The 27,012-nt window shown below is 35.6% G+C and overlaps 2 protein-coding genes across 2 annotated transcripts; both read right to left on the bottom strand.

The window, feature by feature from the left end:
• Positions 1-8,752: 8,752 nt before the first annotated feature.
• On the bottom strand, positions 8,753-11,452 carry LOC136776165 (uncharacterized). The gene is made up of 5 exons (XM_066731541.1): positions 11,141-11,452; positions 10,448-10,883; positions 9,873-10,354; positions 9,636-9,765; positions 8,753-9,531 (listed from the first exon to the last, which is right to left on the bottom strand). Exons 1-5 carry the CDS (start codon positions 11,450-11,452, stop codon positions 8,753-8,755), a joined length of 2,139 nt encoding a protein of 712 aa, XP_066587638.1.
• Positions 11,453-23,785: 12,333 nt separating this feature from the next.
• Positions 23,786-24,766, bottom strand: LOC136776164 (uncharacterized). Its single transcript, XM_066731540.1, has one exon. The coding sequence runs from the start codon at positions 24,764-24,766 to the stop codon at positions 23,786-23,788; it is 981 nt and encodes a 326-aa protein (XP_066587637.1).
• Positions 24,767-27,012: the final 2,246 nt, after the last annotated feature.

The following is a 27,012-nucleotide window of genomic DNA, read 5'->3' as shown; positions in this document are numbered from 1 at the left end:
AAAGCTAAATAAATGGCTTAAAGTAAATTGGAAAAAATTAAGGAGTTCCAATCTATCAAATGGAAATAAAGAAATATCCACTTTTTTAACTCGTGCAGCATTTAATAACGAAACATGCATGAAGAAAATAAATAAAATTATAAATAATAAAGGTAATAATATAAAAAAAGTACTATATTATTATATTAAGCTACTGGTAGATAATAAACCAATGAAACAGTACAAGGGTATAAATGTATTTAATTTAATTACAAAGTAGAATAACCCTTTGTCTTTAAACCGGTCTTCTGTGTATGGGGTAAAATAAGTAAATAATTAATTTTCTACTAAATTGCTTCATTTATTTCATAACATGAGAAAATGTATCCTTCAAATATTTATTTATGTTTGATACGCGAATTACACGACTCCGAACATTACAGTAAAATCTGTTCTAAATTTCTCGAGATTACTGACAGAGTTAAGATAGACGAGCACGAAAGATAGATTTACAGACTAACATTGCCGAAAAAAAGTTTAAACACGAGAAGTTAATATTTTTATTCTATTTCAGAACACTTGATGCAAATGGACTACGGAAACATAGTCAAATTATATAAAGATTGGTGATTTATATGAAAATAATAGCACACAACAATATACAATTCATGTTAATTTTCGTTATAACTAACTTATAATACAAAAATAAAATAAATTAATAATAATAAAAATATCTTAAAAATCAATTTATTTGAAAAGATAAGTATAATCGATGCATGACATAAAATTGAGAAAAGTTACAAAAAGTTTTCGGCGTATTTAAAAAATTGTAAATAATGAACCTATAGTAAAATAAATATTTCTCTTGAGCTGGAAAAACAATTAATATTGACATAAAACTTTACAAAATTCTAACTAGAGCAATTTTGATAATCAATGTAGCTGCGGAGTAAAATTTATTATCAGCTTATATAGAAAACATTAATTCTTCTTTTCTAATAATAATATGTATAAGCTGACATTTCAAATAACATAACCCATTCCTAAAAATTTATGTTCGAGCTGTCACTTTCACCTTACACTATATTTTTGTCTGTCTGTAGTACCATGAATAACGTCACTTTCCGACGGCAGAGCAGTACTACCAACTCAAAATATTTCTACACCACTTTCATAAAAATGTGTAGATTGGATGCGCACAAAAAAAAAATTATGGGTGTTATGACATTGTACCAAAAAATCATGTATAAAGGCATTGGCCTGCAAATGTAAATGACATCGAATATTGGTAGATTTTCGGCAAAGCGAAACGGAAAGATTTTGCCTCGACTCTTCTGCTAGAAGCTAACAGTGAGAAAGACAGAGATGTCCGAGAAAATATCTCCGCTCTCTCTTTATTCCGCTTTCTGGCAACAATGCATATATGTTTTACCCTATTCTAAGCTTAACGCTCGTGCTTCGTGGTCTCTTCCGATAGATGGCGTTAGGGGTTAGATGGACCTGAGACACGCGTTTGCCAACACCAGCGCCGCCTACCGGTAGGGATTGCCTCGGGACCTCGCATGAGCAATCTCCCATTTCATCTCTGGTACTACACTTGTCAACCTTGGTTAGAAGTCGAAAATTCCATAAAACCACTAACGCCATCTGTCGGACGCGAATGAGAAGCACTTTGTTAGGCACACACATCATTACTGTGGTGCGAATGCGTGTGCATTGTGCAACCTCCTTCGGTTACCATCGCTCAGCTTCGGACATCTTCGCTATACATCGAGTTCGAGAGAGAACGGCATAGTTTTATCGGATCTCTCTCTCCCTCTCGATCTAACTTTCGTTTAGCCGAAAAGCCGAGTAAAATTCCTTTTCGTCCTGCTTCAGTCCTCCTCCATCTTTCAAACCTCAGATTCGAGTTCGATTCCATCCAATAAATTTTTTTATTTTTTATTGTAGAATGTTTCTTTATTGCCATGAACATATTAGATTAAAAAATATGTAAAAATGGGGTTTTAATATTCCATAGTTACGCTCAAAATATTCTTATAAAAATTTAATTTTTATTTCGTTATCAATTCAAATAAGTTATTAATGATTACTGTAAATATTCTAAAACTATAAAAAATGGAAAAAAAAGGGTCGAAGAGTTCTCGAACCTGGGCTCACCGGCTCCAAAACCCGAGACCATACCACATTCGCTATAAGAGACTTAAGGATAAGTATGATAAACTTGCATAAACTTTATAGCTACAAATACGCGTACTCAGCTTTTGAAACCGGTGAGCCCAGGTTCGAGACCTCTTCGACTCTTTTTTTTCCATTTTTTATAGTTTTAGAATATTTACAGTAATCATTAATAACTTATTTGAATTGATAACGAAATAAAAATTAAATTTTTATAAGAATATTTTGAGCGTAACTATGGAATATTAAAACCCCATTTTTACATATTTTTTAATCTAATATGTTCATGGCAATAAAGAAACATTCTACAATAAAAAAAAAAAAAATTTATTGGATGGAATCGAACTCGAATCTGAGGTTTGAAAGATGGAGGAGGACTGAAGCAGGACGAAAAGGAATTTTACTCGGCTTTTCGGCTAAACGAAAGTTAGATCGAGAGGGAGAGAGAGATCCGATAAAACTATGCCGTTCTCTCTCGAACTCGATGTATAGCGAAGATGTCCGAAGCTGAGCGATGGTAACCGAAGGAGGTTGCACACGCATTCGCACCACAGTAATGGTGTCGGTCAGCGTTGCCAAGTCCGCCATGTTGGAAGATACTACGCTGTATAGTTTGTTGGCAAGAATTGAATATACCACGCAAAATGTATAGTAAGTGTGATTCACAGAGAAGAAACGAAGTATAGTGTTTTAGGTATAATAAGCTCTCAGTGCTTTCGGACGTGTTTTGGCCACTTGCGTCGTGGCGTTGTGTAGTTAGAATCAGAGGGGCAAGGGGATTTCTAGGGAGTTTGTACGTAGCTGTCAAATGGCGCGATTAACCCTTAATTTTGTATCATCAACAAAAATAATATTTTCGGAAAACGATTGTGGAAAAGAAGGAAGGATTTTAATAAATAACAGAGAAGACAAAATATATCAGATGAGTATAAATTAATAAAAAAAATGAAAATTATTGTGAATTTTTAAGAAAATATACTTTGTGGTAATTTAATTTTTGTTACAGTTGAAATCCGGTTATGATGACTTTCAATTAAGGAAAAAAGTAATTATAGACTAATAAATGAAAAAGTATTAAAACATGAAGCACTTCTCTGTATGGCCCAGTCATTTCAATAATTGTGACTTAATGTTATAATAGTGAATGTGTAAGCGATTAGTGCATATACAACAAACTCTTATTGTAAATTTAATAATCTTGTATGATAATGTTTTAATTGCTATTATTTTAAATTAAAGCTAGTTTAATTAACATATTTTTATTTCATCCCTTTCTCAAAATTCTAAACTCACATGGTAATTACCTATTCTTGTAGTAGTCATATATTCGTTAAATTACATACAAAATTACAACTGTTTTATATTTGTAAAACATAGCTGTTTGTTGCAATGATTTTTATTATTCAATGTGAGACAAATCGCATTTTGTTTAGGTAAATGTCTTATTTATCCGCCACATCCTTTCATATCTTATGTAACATTTATTTGCCTTGTTAGTTCTTTCTTTTAGTTTTCAAAATATACAATTAATTTTTTGCTATTTTTATATACACTCAGATATAGCTATTCTATTGACTAATTAATCTTATAAATGTCAAGATGATTGGTAAACCATTGTTCTATTAAAGTTGAAGAATGGACACTTGAATTATTTTACTTATAATGTTTGGCATCTCTTCCATAGGATATCTTCTCTTTAAATTTGAGAGGATGTTGTTCTCCAATACATTTAAGGATACTGCTGAATTTATCTTGCTTTTAGCTTCAAATAATTCACATTTGGATATCCTTCCTCAATATATAATACATATTTTGTTAGTCCTATTTGTTTGTGAAATTTATCTGTTCTAAAACCTTAATTAATCCAGTTACTAGATATATAATCTATCATTTTCAAAGAATTGATATCTTTCTATCAATCTTAACAATATCATAATAGATGTAATGAAATATGTATTCTATATTCAAAATAGATATCCATGCGTGTAGTTGGAAAACTATTTAAAGCTGAAAACAAGATGAACTCAGCAGTATACATATACCTTTTAAAGAACTTTATCTTCACAAATATTATCAGAACATATCTCGCAGAAAAGTTGCCAAATTTTAATAGCATCATTCAAATGTCCATTTTACAAATTAAACAAGATAATGGTTTAACAATCATTTCAACAATTACAAAAATAATTGCAGATCAGCAGTATTATTAGATCTGTGTGTATGTATAAATGATTAGAAAATTAAGGTTATATGATATAGACTGGAAGAAAATAGTGCAACGGAGCCAAATAAATGTCGCATAAGATATGGAAGGATATGGCGGATAAAGAAGACATTTACCTAAACAAAATGCGATTTGTCTCACATTGAATAATAAAAATCATTGCAACAAACAGCTATGCTTTACAAATATAAAACAGTTGTAATTTTGTATGTAATTTAACGAATATATGACTACTACAAGAATAGGTAATTACCATGTGTTTAGAATTTTGAGAAAGGGATGAAATAAAAATATGTTAATTAAACTAGCTTTAATTTAAAATAATAGCAATTAAAACATTGTCATACAAGATTATTAAATTTACAATAAGAGTTTGTTGTATATGCACTAATCGCTTACACATTCACTATTATAACATTAAGTCACAATTATTGAAATGACTGGGCCATACAAAGAAGTGCTTCATGTTTTAATACTTTTTCATTTATTAGTCTATAATTACTTTTTTCCTTAATTGAAAGTCATCATAACCGGATTTCAACTGTAACAAAAATAAAATAACCACAAAGTATATTTTCTTAAAAATTCACAATAATTTTCATTTTTTTTATTAATTTATACTCATCTGATATATTTTGTCTTCTCTGTTATTTATTAAAATCCTTCCTTGTTTTCCACAATCGTTTTCCGAAAATATTATTTTTGTTGATGATATAAAATTGAGGGTTAATCGCGCCATTTGACAGCTACGGACAAACTCCCTAAAAATCCCCTCGCCCCTCTGATTCTAACTTCCCCTCGCCCAGACTCAAGATTAATGGCCAAAACGTAGTATGTATCCCGCAAGGACAGAAACTGTAGCGTAGGATCCCGCAGTAAACAGAAACTATAGCGTAGGATCCCGCAGGGAACAGAAACTGTAGCGTAGTATCCTAAGGATACTACGCTATAGGAAAATTATACTACGGTAGTATAATTATACTACACTTGGCAACGCTGGTGTGTGTGCCTAACAAAGTGCTTCTGATTCGCGTCCGACAGATGGCGTTAGTGGTTTTATGGAATTTTCGACTTCTAACAAGCAACAACGCCGCCTACCGGCAAGGATTATTTTAGGACAATGCCATGAGCAATCTCCCGTTTCATCTCTGTAGTGGGATTCTGTAACTCTTAGCGACAACTTTCGGTATCGTTAAGTCCAGTTACCGACAGAAATCGCTAAGTGCGATTCTGTAACTCAGAGTCAGCGATGATTGTCGCTTGTAATGTCGGTACTGTCGGTAACCTACCGAATCCTACCGAATAAACGTACCTGTCCTTTTTAAGAAAACTCTTAGTACAATCTTAGTTAAGCGACGGAGTTACGAACAATTGAAGTTAATATAAATTGTACTAAACCGAATCATTTAGCTGAGAATTGATATTTCACTGAGTTTTTTATTGAAAGGAAAACTAATAATATCGTTATAACTTAACAACGACCGAGATAGATGTCGCTAGAGGTACAACGGTACTAATATAAAATTTATCCGACGAATAACTTTTATAAACCTTTGCTTTTCCTTGCACGCATTCCACCAAAAACTCACAATGCTTGTAATAAATAATATATACCACATCAACTATTATATTGTGAGTGTTTTTGGCCTCAAGTGGGTCAAACCCCTTAACGACAGCTGTCGGTATCGCTAACTACTGACAGTTATCGCTTGCGCTAACGAATGAGCGATTCTGTAACTTTAGCTTTACGACAATAGTCGGTGCAACTCATATTTGTACGATAACGATAAAATTCGTTAAGGTTCTAGGGAAGCTGGTAATATTGGTGTATTAATACCAACCGAAATAGGAATTTTTGTGTTACTTGACTATATCATTTTTGACTATAGCAATTCTTACTATAGCAAAATTATCATATTTTATTTAAAAGAAGTATTAAAACGTAAGTATATTTTAATTAAAATAAGTATTAAAAATTAATGTTTTAACATTTTTTTGAGTTAGACAATGTACAGTTAGTGCCTGTGTGCTATAGTTAAATAATACAATTAATTCTATATTTTAGAGAAAACCTCTGCATATATATATATATTTATTTTTAAATATAAAAATTGGAAAAATATTAAATTTTATTTCCTACGATTTTTACTGTAAGCCTTAATTTATAAAGAAAATTTATTGTAAGTACTTTTTTGTGATTTCTAAATATTAATTTAAGAAATATTTGTGACATTTATTATATTTACTTTCTCGGTAAACATCTACCGACGCCTATCACGGTCGTCGTTAAGTTAACGATAGAATTCGGTAGCGACCGCCATGTTTAACACCAATTATCGAAAACTTTGTGTTACAGAATCGCTCTTAGCGATATCTCTCGGTAACTCGATTCAATTACCGAAAGTTGTCGATAACTAGTTACTGAATCCATATAGACGGAAGTTACAGAATCGCTCTTTTCGTTACTGCAAGCGACAACTATCGGTAGTTAGCGATTCCGACAATCATCGCTGGGAAGTTACAGAATCCCAGCACTGGTAGAGAGTAACGGCCGTATTCATAGGGCCGGTGTCAGTAGTAATCAGGCAAGCCTCATATCCAACATAAGAAGTAAAAATCTGAAAAACTGCCAATCAAAATGTGTACTTTCAGATTTTTGCAGTTATGTTGGATATGAGGCATGCCCGGCATGCCTGCTTTTCGTACTGACACCGGCCCATAGGATGCTTACGTTCAGTGATCGATGCGGGTTAGGGTTAGACCCCATGGAGGTACGAAGTACCTGGAGGGAGCATATGGCTTGTTTCGTCCTATAAATGTGAAGCCGAGGGATGGGGGTAAAATGGCTGGCCGCAATCTATGATTGTTGATAAATATAGCACATAATAACATATATATATGTTATATTTTGGACTCCACAATCCCGTGACTGAAGACAAAATTAATATCACGGAACTTTGTGGTTCATGGTCCGGTATGTTTCTGGTAATCCATTGTTCATTACGTGCTTTATTACTTTGTTACTCTCAAACTGCTAAATCCTACAATTTTAAAGAAATATGGTTGAGCCAGCAGGTAAAAGTAAGTGAAGTATATTTTTCCATTTTTATTTTTAAAGATTAAATATGAAATACTGTACATTGTTACATTTGAATGTTTCAAATTGCATATCAGAAAATGAAATAATTATAAATAATTAGCAATTGGCGGCAACTGGGATGCACATACACCGGAATCAAAGTAGGAAAAAGGTTTGGAAGTTTAAATTGTTTCATCGTTCCGTTTTTCTCCCGCGGTTTAGTTCTGTCTATTTCGAAGATATTTTAACAAATACGATGTCGCTGATGTCGCACGTTAATGAATGGTTTTGTCTTCCGTCACGGGATTGTTGAGTCCACAATGGAATGGTTTGGTTTGGTTCACGGGATTGTGGAATCTAGAATATAACATATACAGGGTGTTTCACGTAAGGCGCCCCAGCTCAAAATGAGGACTCAGAGCGCATGGTGGGGGCAGATGCATCTAATTGGCCGCGGAGAGAGAGAGAAGGAATAACGTGGAGAAGGATAGAGCTATCCTTTACTAGACGATACGCCTAGCGTATCGCTGTCCCATCCCTATCCCGCTCGAGGACCAAGAGAGAAAGAATAATTGGAGAAGGAAAGAGCTATACATTGGTATACGATACGCCTAGCGTATCGCTGCCCCTCCCTTCCCCGCTCACACCAGTCATCTTTGGTCAACTCTTGTCCTCTTTCTCTTACTCTCTCTCTCTCTCTCTCTCCAACCGCGGCCAATTAGATGCATCTGCCCCCACCATGCCCTCTGAGTCCTCATTTCGAGCTGGGGCGCCTTACGTGAAACACCCTGTATAATTGTAAGATTGATCGAGCTTCGCGAAGCGAAGCAAAGATCGATCAAAATTATATGAAAGACTCGTACGAGATGATTACAATGTAGTGCACTTTGTACTCGCTAGGTGTCGCAATGTTTTAGAGTCTTCCTATTCCGAAAACTCTATAGTTAAAGCTTTCCAAGAAAGTTTATACTATAGTAATTCTATAGTTCGATATCTCCCTTCTTCATTACTCGGACTATCTTCGGTGTTCATTATTTTCAGAGCACAAGCTAATAATAAACAAATCATTATAAATTGGGTGGGTTAAACAATTAAAACTCAGAGGGATGGGTTGTAATCATCTCGTACGAGTCTTTCATATAATTTTGATCGAGCTTCGCTTCGCGAAGCTCGATCAATCTTACAATTATATTTCAAGCCTCGTACTTCGAGATTACAATGTAGTTGTTTAGAGTAATATATACTTCTTTTAACACCACTTAAAAGGCTTTATTATTAGCGTTCAAACAATCTTACAACTCCTCTAAAATGGCTCTCGCAAAAATATCTTTTTTATTAACTGCCACAGGTCTATTATAAAATTTCGAAAACATATCTGACGTATTTGACCAGCCTGCTGTATTCTTTATAACGTTAATATCTACTCCTTTCGTAAATGCTGCTGAAGTCGATGCGTGACGTGTAGAATGAGCTTTAAACTTTTGCGTATCAATCCCACATTTATTTAAAACTTCTTTTATCCATCTACTTATCGTTTGAGCAGAAGCTGGTTTATATGGTTTTTTATAAGTAACAAAAAGATTTTGAATATTTCCTCTTAATTCACTAGTAACTTTCATGTATTCAACTAAACTGTTTGCAACACAAATTTCCGGATTTTCTTTAAACCAAGGTAACACAAATGCTGGTTGCAGTTTCCCTGGGCCTGAAGTCTTAACTATATCAGTTATCCTAATTATAATATTATCTTCATTTAACAAAATATTATTTATCTTTATTGCCGCTAACGTTTGAACTCTATGTCCAGAAACTAAAGCTAACAACATCACGGTTCTTTGTGTTAAATCTTGAATAGATAACATATCTAAAGGAAACCATTTTCTTACAAAATTGAGCACTAATGATATATCCCAAATTTCCTCGTATCTTGGTTTTGACGGTCTCAATCTATACACGCCTTTCATAAACCTTGATAACAACTTATTATTGTTTAAATCTAAATCACTAACAAACGAAATCGCAGCTCTATGCGTATTAATAACATTGAAAGATACACCAGTTTTAAATTGTTCTAACAAAAAAAAACAATCTTGTCTGGTAATGCCTTAAATGGATCACATTGTTTGATTTTGCAAAATAGAAACCGCTTTTTTAACGAGTAATTATATTGCTTACGGGTACTATTTGCTAATGATGACAATAACACTTCTAATACTCCCTCGTCAAAACCTCTTCTCAAAAAAGTGTCCCTGATACCATCACTGCTGATAATACTAGACTTCTCGCCAAAGGATGTTCTTTGTACCTGAAAGGTTGATACAATAATTCTTTATTAGGTCCCAAAGATATCGATTTTAATTTTATTTTCTGTACCAACGGGTACCATGATTGTCCCGTCTATTCTGGTATTACTATTATCCCCTGAGCTTTTTCATCAATCATTTTTCTTATTACTCTTAAAATTATTGCAAACGGGGGAAAGGCATAAAAATTAATACTGGCCCAACTTATCGTAAATGCGTCTACAGCTAAAGCTCCTTGTTCTGGGTATCTCGAACAATATGTCTTACATTTGGGATTACTCGATGTGGCAAACAGATCAATATCCGGCTCTCCAAACTCATTTATAATAATACTGAAATAATATGAATTTAACTCCCATTCTGTATCAACATTTTTAACTCTAGATAACATATCTGCAGTCACATTTTCCGCTGAGGGGATATATGATGCAAATAAACAAACTCCATGTCTTTCCGCCCATTGCCATATACTTCTTGCAATTTCACTCAGCTCTAAGTATCTAACACCCCCTATTTTATTAATATAACTGATTGCAGAAACATTATCAACTCTCAATAAAATATTACTATTACTTAACCAAGGAGTAAATTCTAATAAGGCAAAACGGATTGCCAATAATTCCAATTTATTAATATGAAAAGACAACTCTTATTTTGTCCAAAATCCAAATACTCTTCTTTCACCTAAAACTGCTCCCCAACCCGTGGTGGATGCGTCTGTAAAAATTACGTGATCAAAGAAGTCCTGTTTAATTGAATTCTCTGCCCTTATAATATTGTTATTCCACCAGACTAAATCTTGTATCACTGATGACGATAATACTATTTTATTATCATAACATCCCTTATTACGTAATAAGTAAATAAATCTTAATCTCTCTAATCTCTTAATATAAAGCCACGCATACCTGACCGCTTGGCTAATAACTACTAACAACCCTATTAGACTGGCGAATTGTCTTATTGAGCATTGTTTTAACTTTATAAATTTCTTAACTAATGTTTTAATTTCGTATTTCTTCTTTAATGGTACATATAACATCATTTCCTTGGAATTTAACTCAAAACCAAGAAACTTACAAACTTGAGACGGTATCAATGCACTTTTTTCATAATTAACCTTAAAACCCAATCTCTTTAACAAATTTATGGTAACCTAACATTTTCTGAACACTTTATTTGATCTTTACCTATGCACAATATGTCGTCTAGATATATGACCGATAAAAAACCTAATGATCTCAAATGGCTAATCACTGGTTTCATTAATTTAGTAAAGATGTAAGGACTGGAACACAATCCGAGTGGTAAACAAGTAAACTGATATAGAATCCCATTATACCCGAACCTCAAAAATTTTCTAGATTCATTATGTACCGGTATTGCGAAATAAGCATCATACAAGTCTATAGATGCCATAAAATCACCTTCCTTTAACAGCCTCTTTGCTGTTCTAATATCTTTCATCTTAAAGTGTTCAGTTATCATCTTCTTATTAAACCTTTTTAAATTTAAGATGAATCTATTACCACCACTTGGTTTTGATACTATAAAAAAGGGGAACAAAAATTGTCCAACTACATCTGTACATTCTTGTATCGCATCCTTTTCTAATAAATCAGCTATTGCACTCTCTACCTGGTCTGTGTCTAATCCTATATTACGTGGTTCAAACACGCTTTCTGACATAGAAATTATGGTACTTGGATATATTTTACAGCCACACACTATTTCTAAAATTGTCGGATCCAACGTAATGTTCTTCCACTCTTCATAGAAACCTGCTAATCTTCCCGCCTGTACACTTACCCTTAATTCCTCCTGTTCTTGTCTCTGGCGTATCTCTGTGTTGAAAAATTCCTCTTCTGGTCCGATCTCCTCGATGTTGATTCCGTCTGACTCGATCTTCCCCTCTTCCATCCTAACTGTGAAGAAGGGGCTCTCTTCATAGGTAAGCTCTTGGAGTTTAAATTATAATTAGCATCTCTTAGGGGCTTTTTTGTGATTGAGGTCTGATTAATTTCCTGGCTAAGTTTTTTAGCAACTTTGACCTCCTTTAATCTTTCTATTAATTCCTGTCCGAAAAGCCATTCATCCGGAACACTTTCTGTTAGAATCACCTTTACATCTTTTTGTAGACTGGGCAGAATAAAAGCTTTTCTAGCTCTACAAAGCCCAAATTGAAGATTTGTAAGAATTTTGCCCATATCACCTAACTTTTCCAAAAATTCTAGTTTATTCATTCCATTTTCATCTAGTTCTAGGAGCATTGTAAAAGCCGTTCCTAAAGCTACTAAGGCTGTCCCCACTGAATTTTGTTGATCTCTAAAATACTCATCTTTTTTCAAAGATGCCTCATTAAGAGAAGATTTAATCTCCATGTTTAACTTAGGAGCCTCAAACAATGTTGGCCTCTCATATTTGTTAAAGAGTTCTGCCTTAGTCTCCTTCGAAATTCCTTTTTGAAACCAAAATTTCCATCTTTTTTCTATCGCTGGGTTTAACTTCAACTTAAGCGAATTAGATGACGTAGGATCCTCTCCCAAGATTTTTAGTATCTGCTCATCAAGTGGGTCGAAAGCTTCTATAATCACATCCTCAGCAATGTTTATGTTGTCCGCTATAAAATTAAATATATACCTTTGTATAATATTTATTTTATTTTATGAAAGCAGATATTAGGCTTGACCAGTCACCCGTACTGGCACTATCCTAAATATATTTGAATCGACTAGGCACTCGTCCTAGTACTATCAAAAATACTTTCTTAATAGCACAATGTTCCCAATACCTTGTGGATTGTCGTCCACCGGTAATTCGTCCGTTTGAACATCCGACTGCATCGACCCCATATTTTCGTCCAAATCCAAATTACAATCATCAGGAATTCCCAATTTTAACATTGTTTCCTTCAGTTTTATATATTTTTCCATCAGCTTTACCTCTTCTTCTATACTTTCTCATCTTCTTTTCCTGTTTTCCGCCATTTTTCCTCTAACTTGCTTCACCTACCGCGCAACAAAATGCAATGAACACCGAAGATAGTCCGAGTAATGAAGAAGGGAGATATCGAACTATAGAATTACTATAGTATAAACTTTCTTGGAAAGCTTTAACTATAGAGTTTTCGGACTAGGAAGACTCTAAAACATTGCGACACCTAGCGAGTACAAAGTGTACTACATTGTAATCTCGAAGTACGAGGCTTGAAATATAATACAGCTTCACACTTTTACTTTATTGTTACTGTGTTGATGTTCAAATAACATGGAAGTACAAAGTACCTGGAGAGAGCAATTTCATAAATATCTTGTTATTTATTCTGTATGTAACTCTTAAATTCGATCATACTTTTGTATTAATTTTTATAAGCTTCTTGTGCTAATTTGAATGTGCAATATTTTCAACAACGTAATTTTATATGAATTATTATTTATTTTAAGTATTTTACTTTAAATATATATATATTAGTGGTAACAGCCCGTTATAGATTACTCCAAATTCTAATGAGTCCAATGGACAGGTTGCACCAGCTTGCATTTGGTAAATATTCCTATTTCCCGCCATTCACCAATCGTCTACATTCACTCCGTCCGTGTTATTAATTTGTCTTGGTTCACGGTATTCTGGATTCAGAATATGACATATATATAGTACTATATATAGCTACATTTCTACAAGTACTAAGATGGGGGCCAGTCTTCTTTCCCCTCACCCTTTACCAGGCAACCCCGAAAGCTTATGCTCTCTCCAGGTACTTCGTACCTCCATGGCTCAATATTACTTTAGTATACTTTAATTGCATATACAGGGTCTTGTAGCGCATCAGCGTTGGCTGGTACGAGTCATGCTTTCGTCAACTAATTCAAGTTTTTTGAGACTTGTAGATCACAAAATACTTTGAAAATTTTACTGTAGCCTCCCGAAATGATATGGAAGAGCGGTACAACGCCGGATATACGAAAACCTAACCCTGAAATCTACAAATAATTATTTGTTCTTCCATTCCGTTACGGATTCACACCGACAGGCAGCGTTAGCCAGACACCTTGCTGTGTGAAGGAGCGTTGGTTTGTTTAGCGAAAAATGGTGGGGAGAGAGTGGGTACCCCTTCTGAAGCGAAGAGAGCTAATAGGCTTGTCCTTGTCTAACGCACTGTGAAACTTCTCCGTCCGTAAAATAGTGTAAAACTTGTCTTTCAATAGCTAATTTAGTTTTTCAAAAAAATCTTCCACATTTTTAGGTATATTTGTTTCTTCTTGGTCTCAAATTAGTCATAGAACTTTTCCTTAGCGCGCTACAAGGCCTAATTTTCAATATTATTATGACCAACAAAATTACAAGTATTCATAATTTTCATGAAAATTATTTTTTATAATTTTGAGAAACCGAGTTTATAGCGCGCTTCAGTACAGTCAAAAGAGTAAATTTAATCTCTACAAAAAAGTTCATATTCCTAGTAATTTGGAAGATAAACTTGAATGAGTGTTTGAGTCGCTCAATGCTTCCCCTTAAATAGCATTTGCTAGAGGTTCAATTTTTTTAACGAAATTTTAATCTATTCACACAAATTTACATTAAAGCCGACTGGCATAATATTGAAATAATTTATGAATTCCCTTTGTACTACAAATTGTTTAACTACAAAACACTTCAATCATTTATATCTCGCGAACGGAGCATTGTAGGCAGCTTTGCAAGGACTCCGGTTGCTTGTGTGTCTCGACATTTTTTATCCGATTCTGCCATAAAATTGCCGGACTATATTTTTTACCTCAGAATAAAAATATAGGCAAAGATGAGTTCAGCAAGACAAATCTCGTCTTGATCGGACGTCTAAAAGCTGAGAAATCCATTAGTTAAGCTACAAATTGTTTAACCAACAAATACTTAAAAAATTCATATCTCGCGAACGGAGCATCGTAGAGAGCTCTGCGAAGGTTTATTGTTCTTGTTTCGGCGTATCGCATCCGATTATGCGATAAAATTGCATGACCATATTTTTTGGTGCAGGATAAAATATGCACCAAGACGAGTCCAACGAGACTAGTCTTGTCCCAATCCGACTTCTAGAAGCTGAGAAATCCATTAGTTAAGCTACAAATTGTTTAACCAACAAATACTTAAAAAATTCATATCTCGCGAACGGAGCATCGTAGAGAGCTCTGCGAGGGCTTATTTTTCTTGTCTCGACGTATCCCATCCGATTATGCGATAAAATTGCATAACCATATTTTTTGGTGCAGGATGAAATTATGCATCAAGATGAGTCCAACGAGACCACTCTCGTCTTTATCGGATTTCTAGAAGGCGAGGAACTTGTTAATTAAGCTACAATTGCTTAACTAAAAAGTATTTAAAAAACTTATATCTGGGCCATTTTGGAGAGGTCTGGGGTGTCTCTTTTCAGCCTAACTCGCCTAAGAAAATGTATATGCTTCTGGACTCTTTGGTTTCTGAGATCCTTAGAAATTTACAAACATATTAGAAATCCTGTATTTAGTAGACCTAAACTGTGTATTACGTATATTACATTTAGTGAGATGTAAACACGAAAGAATGCTCTCTATGTATAAAATTTTTAGCTTGAACCTAAACATTGCAAACTCGTTAAAGTGTCTTATCCAAATACACGTTTTTGGCCCTAATTCATCTTCCCTATAGTTGTATGGATATATTTAAGTTTAAAGTTGTACACAATAGTAGTTATGCGTGCGTCCTAGTATCTACCTATACTGACTAATAGTGTTTGTTATTTACGCGTATATATGCGTATTTGCGTATATATCGATATATAAATGTAGAAGTTTTTACTAAATGACAGTTGTGGGTACAATGACCGCCACTAATGGCCTGCAAGATTTTTTTGATGCGTTTAGGAACCATACTTCCTCATGGATTTTTCCCCGCCTGGACTGAGTGACTGGAAAGAGTATAGGATATGTATGATAGGCTATCCTTGTTTAAATGCCTTAAAAAGAAAGAGAGAGCCTTATACCGCGTTCAACGTGGTTTCTCCAGGCCTTCGTTTCTTATTTTCCTATCTCGGACGTCGCCATTGCTCTTCTCTCTCTAACTCATAGATTTCTATCTGCGTCTTTTTCTAAAATAATTCTACGCCACTGGGTGATTTTTTGGTGAGTCTATACCACTGGACCTATCTGTGAGTCTTGTGAGAGTGTGAAAAGTGCAGAAATGTCAGTCTGGCAGCGCGGATTTTTAATCAAACGAATGTTAGTATAAATTGTTAAAGAGTTTTAATTTGTTGGAAAATGTTAACCAGTTATAGTGAAGTTATAAAATTTTTAATGACTTTTCTGGATTATCGAAAAAAACAGGTATAATAAATTTTTTATACTTCTAAAAACTTACAGTACGTATTAAGGAAATATATTAAGTTAATTCTTGTCAAAATTAACTTAATATATAAATGTATGAAACAAATAGATTCATGAATTTAAATAAGAAATACATAATAAAAAATATTATTATAATTTTTTAAATAAAATGCAGATCCTAGCGTATTTATTATCATGTATAGTTAATTGGTAAAATTACTGCTAATTATAATGTCTCTTTTTCCTAGGTGTAAAGGTTCTATGGAAGGTCCTACCAGGAGTAAAGTGCATACGTCATACTGATTTCAACCAGAGAAATTAAGCAACGCTAAGGAATGGAACACAGATTCAGATCACGCAGCATGCTCTCCACATCTATAATAAGCCAACCTGTTTTCTTAGATAAGTAATATTACTGATAACCATATATAAAATATATTCAAACATGATCCTTTGTGGTTTCCCTTATGTTTCGCAGGTCAAATGTTCTAATAAGGCTGATGAGCTGCATCCAATTGGTGAATAAAAATGAGGCCAGGCTATGTGTCAATTCTGCTGCTTCAAATTTGGAATCTCCATGCAGAAGCCAAATGGAAATATTAAAAAAAGATTTGTTATTCAGGTATTATTTAACAATAATCTAAATGCATCAATATGGCTATTACTGGTAGTCATTTTTAAACTTGTTTATATCTAAACTTATTTCCTTTGCTGGTTTAGGTCCAGTAAATATTAATAGATTTGGCTGTCAGTATTTAGTCTCAATAACTGTCCTGCATTATAATAAATGGAGACTAGTAAAGCTGATGAGCTGCATCCAAGTGGTGAATAAAAATGAGGCCAGGCTATGTGTAAATGCTGCTGCTTCGAATCTGGAATCTCCATGCAGAAACGAAATTGGAAAGATTAAGAAAAGATTTGTTATTCAGGTATTATTTAACAATGATCTAAATACATCAATATGGCTATTACTGGTAGTCATTTTTCAAACTTGTTTATATCTAAACTTATTTTCTTTGCTGTTTTAGGTCCAGTAAATATTAATAGATTTGGCTATCAGTATTTGCTTTGAATAACTGTCCTAGATTATAAATGGAGATGAACGAAAATCTTATATATAAAAAGTAGGGTACAGGATAATGAATTAATCTTTCAAAATATTTTTCTTTTCTTTATTTAGATTACGTTTATATATTATACTGTGAATTATAAAAGATTTATTGCAATAGGTTCAAGAGCAATATACCTATTTCTGACGATTTTAATTAGCTTCTTACTTTTTCTCCTTTTTATGTTTAAACGTCGTCATTTGTCATGAATCCCACAGATAAATCTATATTTTTACTTTCCTATGGGTAATTCTACTTTGCATATGTATTTGCATCCATGCTCAAAATAATTATAATCATAGTAAATGAATGTATTTATTGTGTTCGGGAAGTAAAGCTTTGTAGATTATGGTAAAATGTATTAGTTCATTGAAATATTATTAATTGATAAATGAAGTTATTACTATTTTATAAGGTATTAACTATATGTAATTTTAATAAAATAAAATGCATTGTATAAAGATTATTGCAATTTTATTTAATATAAATAATCGTAGTTTATTAGTGTATATTAATAAATTGTTTTTAATAATAATATTAATTAAAAGAGACTATCCATTCAGGGAATATCAATCATTTATTTCAAATTGAAAAGTGTAAGATAAAGAGGATAAGTTTACTTAAATTTGTAAATGAAATTAGCCATATTGAGGCATTTAGATCATTGTTAAATAATACCTGAATAACAAATCTTTTTTTAATATTCCCATTTGGCTTCTGCATGGAGATTCCAGATTCGAAGCAGCAGTATTTACACATAGCCTGGCCTCATTTTTATTCACCAATTGGATGCAGCTCATCAGCCTTATTAGAACATTTGACCTGCGAAACATAAGAGAAACCACAAAGGATCATGTTTGAATACATTTTATATATGGTTATCAGTAATATTACTTATCTAAGAAAACAGGTTGGCTTATTATAGATGTGGAGAGCATGCTGCGTGATCTGAATCTGTGTTCCATTCCTTAGCGTTGCTTAATTTCTATAGTTGAAATCAGTATGATGTATGCACTTTACTCCTGGTAGGACCTTCCATAGAACCTTTACACCTAGGAAAAAGAGACATTATAATTAGCAGTAATTTTACCAATTAACTATACATGATAATAAATACTCTAGGATCTGCATTTTATTTAAAAAATTATAATAATATTTTTTATTATGTATTTCTTATTTAAATTCATGAATCTATTTGTTTCATACATTTATATATTAAGTTAATTTTGACAAGAATTAACTTAATATATTTCCTTAATACGTACTGTAAGTTTTTAGAAGTATAAAAAATTTATTATACCTGTTTTTTTCGATAATCCAGAAAAGTCATTAAAAATTTTAAACTTCACTATAACTGGTTAACATTTTCCAACAAATTAAAACTCTTTAACAATTTATACTAACATTCGTTTGATTAAAAATCCGCGCTGCCAGACTGACATTTCTGCACTTTTCACACTCTCACAAGACTCACAGATAGGTCCAGTGGTATAGACTCACCAAAAAATCACCCAGTGGCGTAGAATTATTTTAGAAAAAGACGCAGATAGAAATCTATGAGTTAGAGAGAGAAGAGTAATGGCGACGTCCGAGATAGGAAAATAAGAAACGAAGGCCTGGAGAAACCACGTTGAACGCGGTATAAGGCTCTCTTTTTCTTTTTAAGGCATTTAAACAAGGATAGCCTATCATACACATCCTATACTCTTTCCAGTCACTCAGTCCAGGCGGGGAAAAATCCGTGGGGCAGTATGGTTCCTAAACGCATCAAAAAAATCTTGCAGGCCATTAGTGGTGGTCATTGTACGTCCTCGTATCTACCCAATATTTATGTATAGTATATAGTATATACGAGTATATATATATATATATATATATATATATATATATATATCAAACAAATCATCTGGAAGTCATATATTTAAATTTAAGAAGGATATTGTAATAATAATGTAGGGTATATGTATAATACTTTTATTAATTTCGTTTGTTAATAAATTAATGCTATTTTCGTGTATCTTTCTACGCTAAAATAAAAATATTTTCTTAAATTATAAAATTATCTAATGTAGATCTGTTTTACCCTATTCGAAGCTCTGCCGTGTTGTTTCGCATCAGTTTCGACAGATTGCGCGAGGGCATAATCATCTGTGGAGGCTACGTGTCGATATTTCAGGAAGGTGACCCTTTTTGTCCAAAACTGGTATAGTTTGCTTTGTATAATTTTTATTCGTTTCTAGCACTACAATTAAAGTAATTATTACACTATTTCGCGTATCCCACGTGGCCACTAAAGAGGCGGAAGACTTCACGTCCTGTCCCGTCGAGATCCATGAGGGAAGAGAGCAACTTCTGGACTTTCCTGTGTGACGAGTGTCTCGCGTCGTGCCAACTTGAGAACGTGTATTTTTATGTTGGCAGACTAATTCATCGATGTTAGTCCCGCTACCGCCACAGCCACTCCCCCCTTGAAAAACCGCGCCGTAGAGGTTAGCTTAGCTGTCACTTTAGAAATCTTACTCCGTAGGTTCTCTTGGGCTTATCCATCGTTGAATGCCATCGGTGTGATTGCTGTGGTGTTTCTGTTACGTCCTGATGAAGGCAGCCTGGTTGGATCTTCTTTGTCCCTCTGCGTGCGTTCTCATGGGCGTAAACTCACGATTTTGCCCTCTTTGGTAACGAGGTTTGTTGATATTTTGTAGGTTCGGGATACCGTCTTTCTCACTATGCGTGATAGGAATCGAGATGGTAGTTGATTGATGAGAGTTGTTGATGGTTTTATGTTGATTTATTATTTGCTCGTACAATGATTTATACACTGGTTGAATGTTACTAGCTGATAGTAAGTTCGGTAATTGACTTTCGTTGAACTCCGCGATTCGAAGGCGCAAGACTTATTCTCTGAAGATTGATTTCCGTCGTCACGAAATTACAAGCAGAGCTAAGAATACGAGATTCTAACACAGGAGCAACAAGTAACGTATGTACGAACGAAAAAGACGAAAAAAGAAGAGAGCGTCTAAGGGTTGTCCGGGGTTTTTAAAGGAGCATCCCTTATCTGAGAGGAAAAGAAGGGGTCCAGCGTCGCTTTTCTGGACCAATCAAATCTTGGTTTTCGGAAAACGTCACTCCGTTGTCATGGAGATTTTGGAACTAGGAGTAGGGAAGGCTAGGAGATGTTTTCTAGATTGAGAGTAACCTGATTACGTCACTGGGAGATTTTTGTAGGATGTTACGTAGTTGAGAAAAGAGAAACTCGCGGATAACTCATCTGCGCTGCAGATGGGTTTTCCCGGTACTTGAAAAGGACGAGAGGGAAAAAAAAGGTTGCAGTTTTATTGCTTTGTTTGTGACGATTTAGGTAGAAAAAGGGATGTTAAGACGCTTTTCGTACAACGAAAGTTTCCTCTTTATATGTGGAATAATATTCTAAATAAAATCTAAATTCTAATGGATTCAATGTCTACCAGCCATTATTATTAATTATTGAGATTAACGTATGGGCTCATAGGTGGTGCTGTAGCGGGTTTGGTCAGCACGTAACATTTCTTGTGGTGTTTCCTGCTCTTGTTCTAGGCATTCGGCATCCGTTTTGCAGATGTACGCTGGTTTCAGTCTGTCTACTGAGATGTTCTTTTCTACTCCGTCGATGTTTAGCGTGTATACTCTGTCACTCAGTCTTTTTATAATTTTGTATGGACCAGTATACGGGGGTTCCAGCGGCTTCTTGACATGGTCTGCGCGTATGAAAACGTGTGTGCAATCTTGGATGTCCTTGAGGATGAACATTTTTGCCTTTGAGTGGTGAGCTGTTGTTGTTGGCCTTAATGCTCGCATCATTTCCCTGTGCTTGTCTACGAATAAGATTGGGTCAGTTTCAGGTTCGTTGGAGATAAAGAAGTCGCCTGGAATGCGCAGTGTTGATCCATAGATCATCTCAGCTGGAGTCGAGTTGATATCTTCTTTGAGTGATGTTCTGAGTCTTAGTAGGACGTAGGGAAGCACTTCAATCCAAGGTTCAGGTGAGCACATGAGAGCCGCCTTGAGTGTGCGGTGCCATCGTTCTACCATTCCGTTGGATTGTGGATGGTATGCTGTTGTTCTGAGTTTTTTGGCTCCTACTGCTTGTGCTAACGACTGGAAAAGGGCTGATTCGAATTGTGTCCCCTGGTCGGTTGTTATCATTATCGGTGAGCCAAATCGTGCTACCCAGTGGATGAAGAAGACTTTGGTGAGAGTGCTGGCTGTGATGTCCTTTAAGGGCACAGCTTCGGGCCATCTTGAGAATCTGTCCATCATGGTGACACAGTATCTGTATCCTTTTATTTCTGGAAGCACTATTATATCTAAGTGCACATGATTGAACCGTTGATCTGGCACTCCTATATGATTAGGTTGAAGTTTGTTATGGCGTTGGATTTTGGATCTCTGGCATGCCAGGCACTCACGGGTCCATTGTGTTACATTCTTACGGATTCCAGGCCATGTGTATTTGTCACTCATTTTTTTGGAGGTGCTGCGAATGCTAGGGTGAGCTAATCCATGTACTATTTTGAAGGCTATTTTACGTAGTGAGCTAGGTAAGTATGGTTTCACTCTGCTGTCTGTTATTTGACAATAAATGTCCACGTTTGGTTCGATGGTCAGTTTTTGGAGTGTTAATGCAGTCTTATTTTCTAGGATTTCTGTGAGTTCCTGATCTTTCTGTTGTTCCTCTTGTATTTCCTGTGGACTGAGAACTGTAGGCATTTGGATGACATTTAAACGTGACATGGCGTCTGCCGTGATGTTGTCTTTTCCTTGGATGTGGATTATCTCTGTAGTGAACTGAGATATATACTCAAGTTGACGTAGCTGCCTGTCAGAAGCTTTGTGCTTTTTGCGATTAAATGCGTAGGTGAGAGGTTTATGGTCCGTCCAGATGGAAAAGTGTCTCCCTTCTAGTAAGTAATCGATGTACTTAACGGCTGCGAAGATTGTCAGTAGCTCACGATCGTAGGTGGCATATCTTTGCTCTGTATCACTTAATTTTCTTGAAAAAAATCCAATCGGATGCCATACTTTGTTTTCTAGCTGCTCCAGAGTCGCGCCTATAGCCGTGGTCGATGCGTCAGTTGTCAAGCATACCTGGGTCTGGTATGGGGGATATTTCAGAAGTGCTATAGCTGAAAGACTTGTTTTGCATTCTTGGAATGCTTTCTCCTCAGCCTTCTCATCCCATTGTACTGGAGTCCTATCATTTTTCTTTGAACTCGAGAGTAGTTTGTTCAGTGGTGCTTGTAGTTCTGCTGCATGAGGTATTGCTTTTCTGTAGTAATTTATCATTCCCAAGAACCTACGAAGTTCCAGGACTGTCTTGGGTTTAGGGAATTCGATCATTTTGTCTACACGCTCTGTTGTTGGACTGTATCCCTGAGCACTGATTGTATAGCCGAGAAATGTCACTTCTGACCTGCCAAGTTGGCATTTTTGTAAATTGATAATCAATTGATTCTCTTCTAATTTTTTTAACACTGTTTGTAGATGTGTCCTGTGTTGTTGCTCACTTTCTGACATCACCAATATGTCATCAATATAGGCGAAGACGAAATTTAGTTCTCGAAAGATGTGGTCAATAAATCGTTGGAATGTCTGTGTAGCATTCTTTAGGCCGAAGGGCATCACCAAATATTCATAGAGACCCCAGGGCGTAGTAATGGCTGTCTTAATAATATCCTCTGGATGCATGGGGATTTGATGGTAGGCCTTTCTCAAATCGATGATGGAAAGATGACCTTACCATGTAACAAAGGAAACATGTCCTGGATGAGGGGAGGTGGGTACATATTCGGCACTGTCACAGCGTTTAGTTATCTGTAGTCACCACATAACCTATACCTGTCACTTTTCTTTTCAGCCATGTGGATGGGACTGGCCCAAGGTCTGCTTGAAGGTCTGAGGACACCAAAGTCAAGTAGACCTTGTATTTCTGCTTTTGCTACCTTGGCCTTCTCCCCAAACATCCTGCGAAACTTCTGTGTTACTGGATTTCCAGTTGTAATGATGCGGTGAGCAAAATCTGCATGCTTTGTTTGCTGTTTTGCTATGGGTTTTGTGACACTCACATATTTTCCTAGCAAGTCACGATACGAAGTATTCATATCCAGTGTCAAAATGCTGTGGTGAGAGGTCCTCAGGATCTCTCCTTTTGTGGTCAGACCAGTTGTGGAGTCAATGGAGTCGTTGGTGTGTGAGATCTATGAGCAAATTGAAATGACTCAAGAAATCAGCACCAATGATGGCCATTGGAATGTCAGCAATTGTAAATGTCCAATGGAGATACCGTCTTAACCCCAAATCCAAGCTGAGGTCAAAGGTTCCATAGGTGGCAATTCTGGTTGCATTGGCTGCGTAGAGGATCAGATCCTACTGTTTTGCCTTCCCCCTTATAGAGTGTATAGGTACTATTGATATCACTGAGCCAGAATCTATTAAGTATTTCTGGTTGGTTTTCTTGTCACGCAGATGAAGGCGATTCTCCTGCATTACCTCCCTGCAGCTGCTGCCATCGGTTGATCGGAGTGATGACAGCATGATTAGTTTCCCTGCTGTTTCCCGAAGCTCTCGTTTAATATGCACCCTTCTGTGCACTTTTTTGCTTGTTTTCCAAAACGTTGATGATAGTAACATAGGTTGTTCTGGCTGCGAGAGGGTGTTTTTGACCGGGATCGAGATCTTGGGTAATGTCGACGAGTTGGTGATGCTCCCGTTGAGCACGCCCCCATCTTCAGCTCTTTTAATTCTTGCATGCAGTTCAGTATTAATGCCTGCATATCGTTCAATTTCTGTTCTATTTTTAGATTTGTTGCCTGTTCCTGGTTGTTTGAGGATGTTGCCATCACGTATGAAGTGTTAAAGACCTCAATGAGGCGATCTGCCATCTCCGCCACCCCGTCCAGGTCTAGGTGATTTGATGTTAGGAGATGTGGTCGAACATGTGCCGGCAGTCTTTCTAACCACAGCTGATGCAGTATTTCATTTCCTACCTCTCCTTTTGCTAAGTCTCGCATTTCTCGCAGCAGCACAGACGGCTTCTTGTCTCCAAGAGCCAGGCTTTTTAATAACCTGTCGACCTGTTTGGTTCGGGACTCAACGAATCTGTTTAAAAGTACTGTTTTCAGGTGTCTGTATTTCTCCTTTTCAGGTAGATCTCTAAGGACGTCTGTTAGCAGTTTCAATGTCCCTGCGTCCAGTGCCCTTAATACTGCTAAGTATTTGGTCTCTTCACTCGTTACTCTTGCTGCCGAGAATTCTGCTTCTATTAAATAAAACCAAATATCCGGGGCTTCTGCCAAGAAATTCGGCAACTGCTGTTTCCACACCGCTTGAACCTCGCTGGCTATTGGCTTCGCACTTATCTGGGTTTGTGGAAGTGTTTCTATTTGGCCATTCTCCTGATGTGTTCCCTGATGGGCGTTTGCTGGCGAGTTCGTGGCAATTTCAAAGTCCATCAACGTGCTGCCTCGTCGTTCACCGAGTAGGCCTGCACTCGGTGGAGTTCTTTGCAGGTGTGTCATTGTCACCTTTTGGTCGTTCGTTTGCCCTTCCTCCTTTTTCTTTTTGATGATTTGCCCAGGTACTCGGAGCTCAACTGTTTAGGATAGGACAACGTTTGGGATGGCGTCGACTGGACTTCTGTATCTGACTTCAGAAAAAGATCACGTCGGGGTCACCATTTCTGTAGAGGCTACGTGTCGATATTTCAGGAAGGTGACCCTTTTTGTCCAGAACTGGTATAGTTTGCTCTGTATGATTTTTATTCGTTTCTAGCACTACAATTAAAGTAATTATTACAATATTTCGCGTATCCCACGTGGCCACTAAAGAGGCGGAAGACTTCACGTCCTTTCCCGTCGAGATCCATGAGGGAAGAGAGCAAGTTTTGGGCTTTCCGGTGTGACGAGTGTCTCGTGTCGTGCCAACTTGAGAACGTGTTTTTTTATGTTGGCAGACTGATTCATTGATGTTAGTCCCGCTACCGCCACACATCTGGAAGTTGCAGGAAGCTAAACGATGGGATCGAAGCGCCGCCTACCGGTAAGGATTGCTTCGGGACACGGCATGGTCGGCATGTGCGGACTCTTTCGCTTAACATCGTTCAGCTTCTTTCAGCTTCGGCATACGTCGTTGCGAGAGAGAGCAGCATAATTTTCTCGGATCTCTTACTTCCTCTCGATCTCACTTCCGTGTAGCCAACGCGAGTCGAGTAAAAATCCTTTTCAGCCGGCTACATCAATCCTCCGTCTTTCATATCGGAGATTTAAGTTCAACTCCATCCAATAACTTTTCTTTTTCTTCTGGAATGTTTAAATATTGCTATTAACCTATTCAGGTAGTAGCCCATAGAGCACCTAGTAGCTTTAAGACAACTTTTAGGTGTCTTTTAGTCAATTGGATGACTAAAAGATGTCTATAAGACCACTTTTAGTCAAGTGTGCTGTATGAGAGTCTAGTAAATCGACCGGTTTTGCAGGGTATTCTTCGGGAATTTTTTTAACTACCTAATGAAATGCAAAAACTCTGAAAATTTTATATGTTATTTAAACTATATTGAATTATACAAAAATATTTTTTTTTAATTTTGACGATACTTTATTTAAATTATATGGGTTCAAATAGGTGAAAAAAAACATGTGCTGCTGGCCCCTGAGGTATCTCCAGATTGGGTAATCGGAAACAAATAAATGTAACGAATTATTGTTCAGTAGGATTGTCATTTTGCCCAGAACTAGAAAACATTAACTTGGTTGAAAAATAATAAAATAGCGGAATAAAAAAAAGGTACAATTTTTTTAGTGTAAATTGGGCTGTAACTTGAAAAATAATAGATGAAGAAAAATTATTCTAGTTCCGGACAGAAATACAAATGTGTAGAACAACTTGTAAAAATTTCAGCCTGATCGGTTCAATAGAAAATCTGTTATGCCCCGGGCCGACCGAGAAAACGTGGTTTCGAGAAAAACGCGTTTAAAGTTTGGCTAACAGAACTTTCATCCTCACACTATCGTCGATACTAGGTGCGTGCAACAAGATTAGGTATCTTCATACGTGTCAAACGCGGGTATATCTGGTTATATTCTTTCGTATATCAAAAGGTATACGAAACTTCAAGGAAATATAAAGGTAATGAGTCATAATAGTGAGGAATAACCGTTTGCAGCTGTCGCGCAACTTATAGCAGTTACAGCGTTCAATTAGGCGGCGCTCTCGAATATATGTTATATCTTTGTTAATATTTTGAATATCGGTTTAAAATTTATACACCATATTCTCATGTTGGTATACTATCGAAATATGGAAAAAAATGTCGACCCAAACAACTAGACTACTACCTTAAATTAAAACATATGTAAAAATGGGGTTTTATTATTTAACACTGAACCTACCAGAGCGGTCAAATGACTGCTTTTGAGGTCCGAAAAATAAATGTTTTTTAATTATTATATGATAATTATTTTGTGTTTATTGTTTATTCTAAATTCTATATTAATTACAATCAACTGGAAAAGACTATAATGTTTATTTCAAAAGCAGTCATTTCACCACCATCGGTACAAATAGTTATATATAATATGTCCGTAGGTTTAGTGTTAATACTTACGCTTCAAAAATCTTTGTTGAATCTTACATTTTAAATGTTCTCTTTTAAAAAAGTTTAATTTTTATTCTATTATTAATTTAAATGAGTTATTAATAGCTACTATAATTATTTCAAAATTATTAAAAAGCATAAAATGAAAAAAGCGAAGAGGTCTGGAAACTA

Source organism: Prorops nasuta, unplaced genomic scaffold (genome assembly GCF_024137725.1).
Source record: "Prorops nasuta isolate Cenicafe-Biocafe unplaced genomic scaffold, Cenicafe_Pnas_1.2 PNAS00009, whole genome shotgun sequence".
Lineage (NCBI taxonomy): Eukaryota > Metazoa > Arthropoda > Insecta > Hymenoptera > Bethylidae > Prorops > Prorops nasuta.
This window is presented reverse-complemented; position numbering and strand designations above follow the sequence as displayed.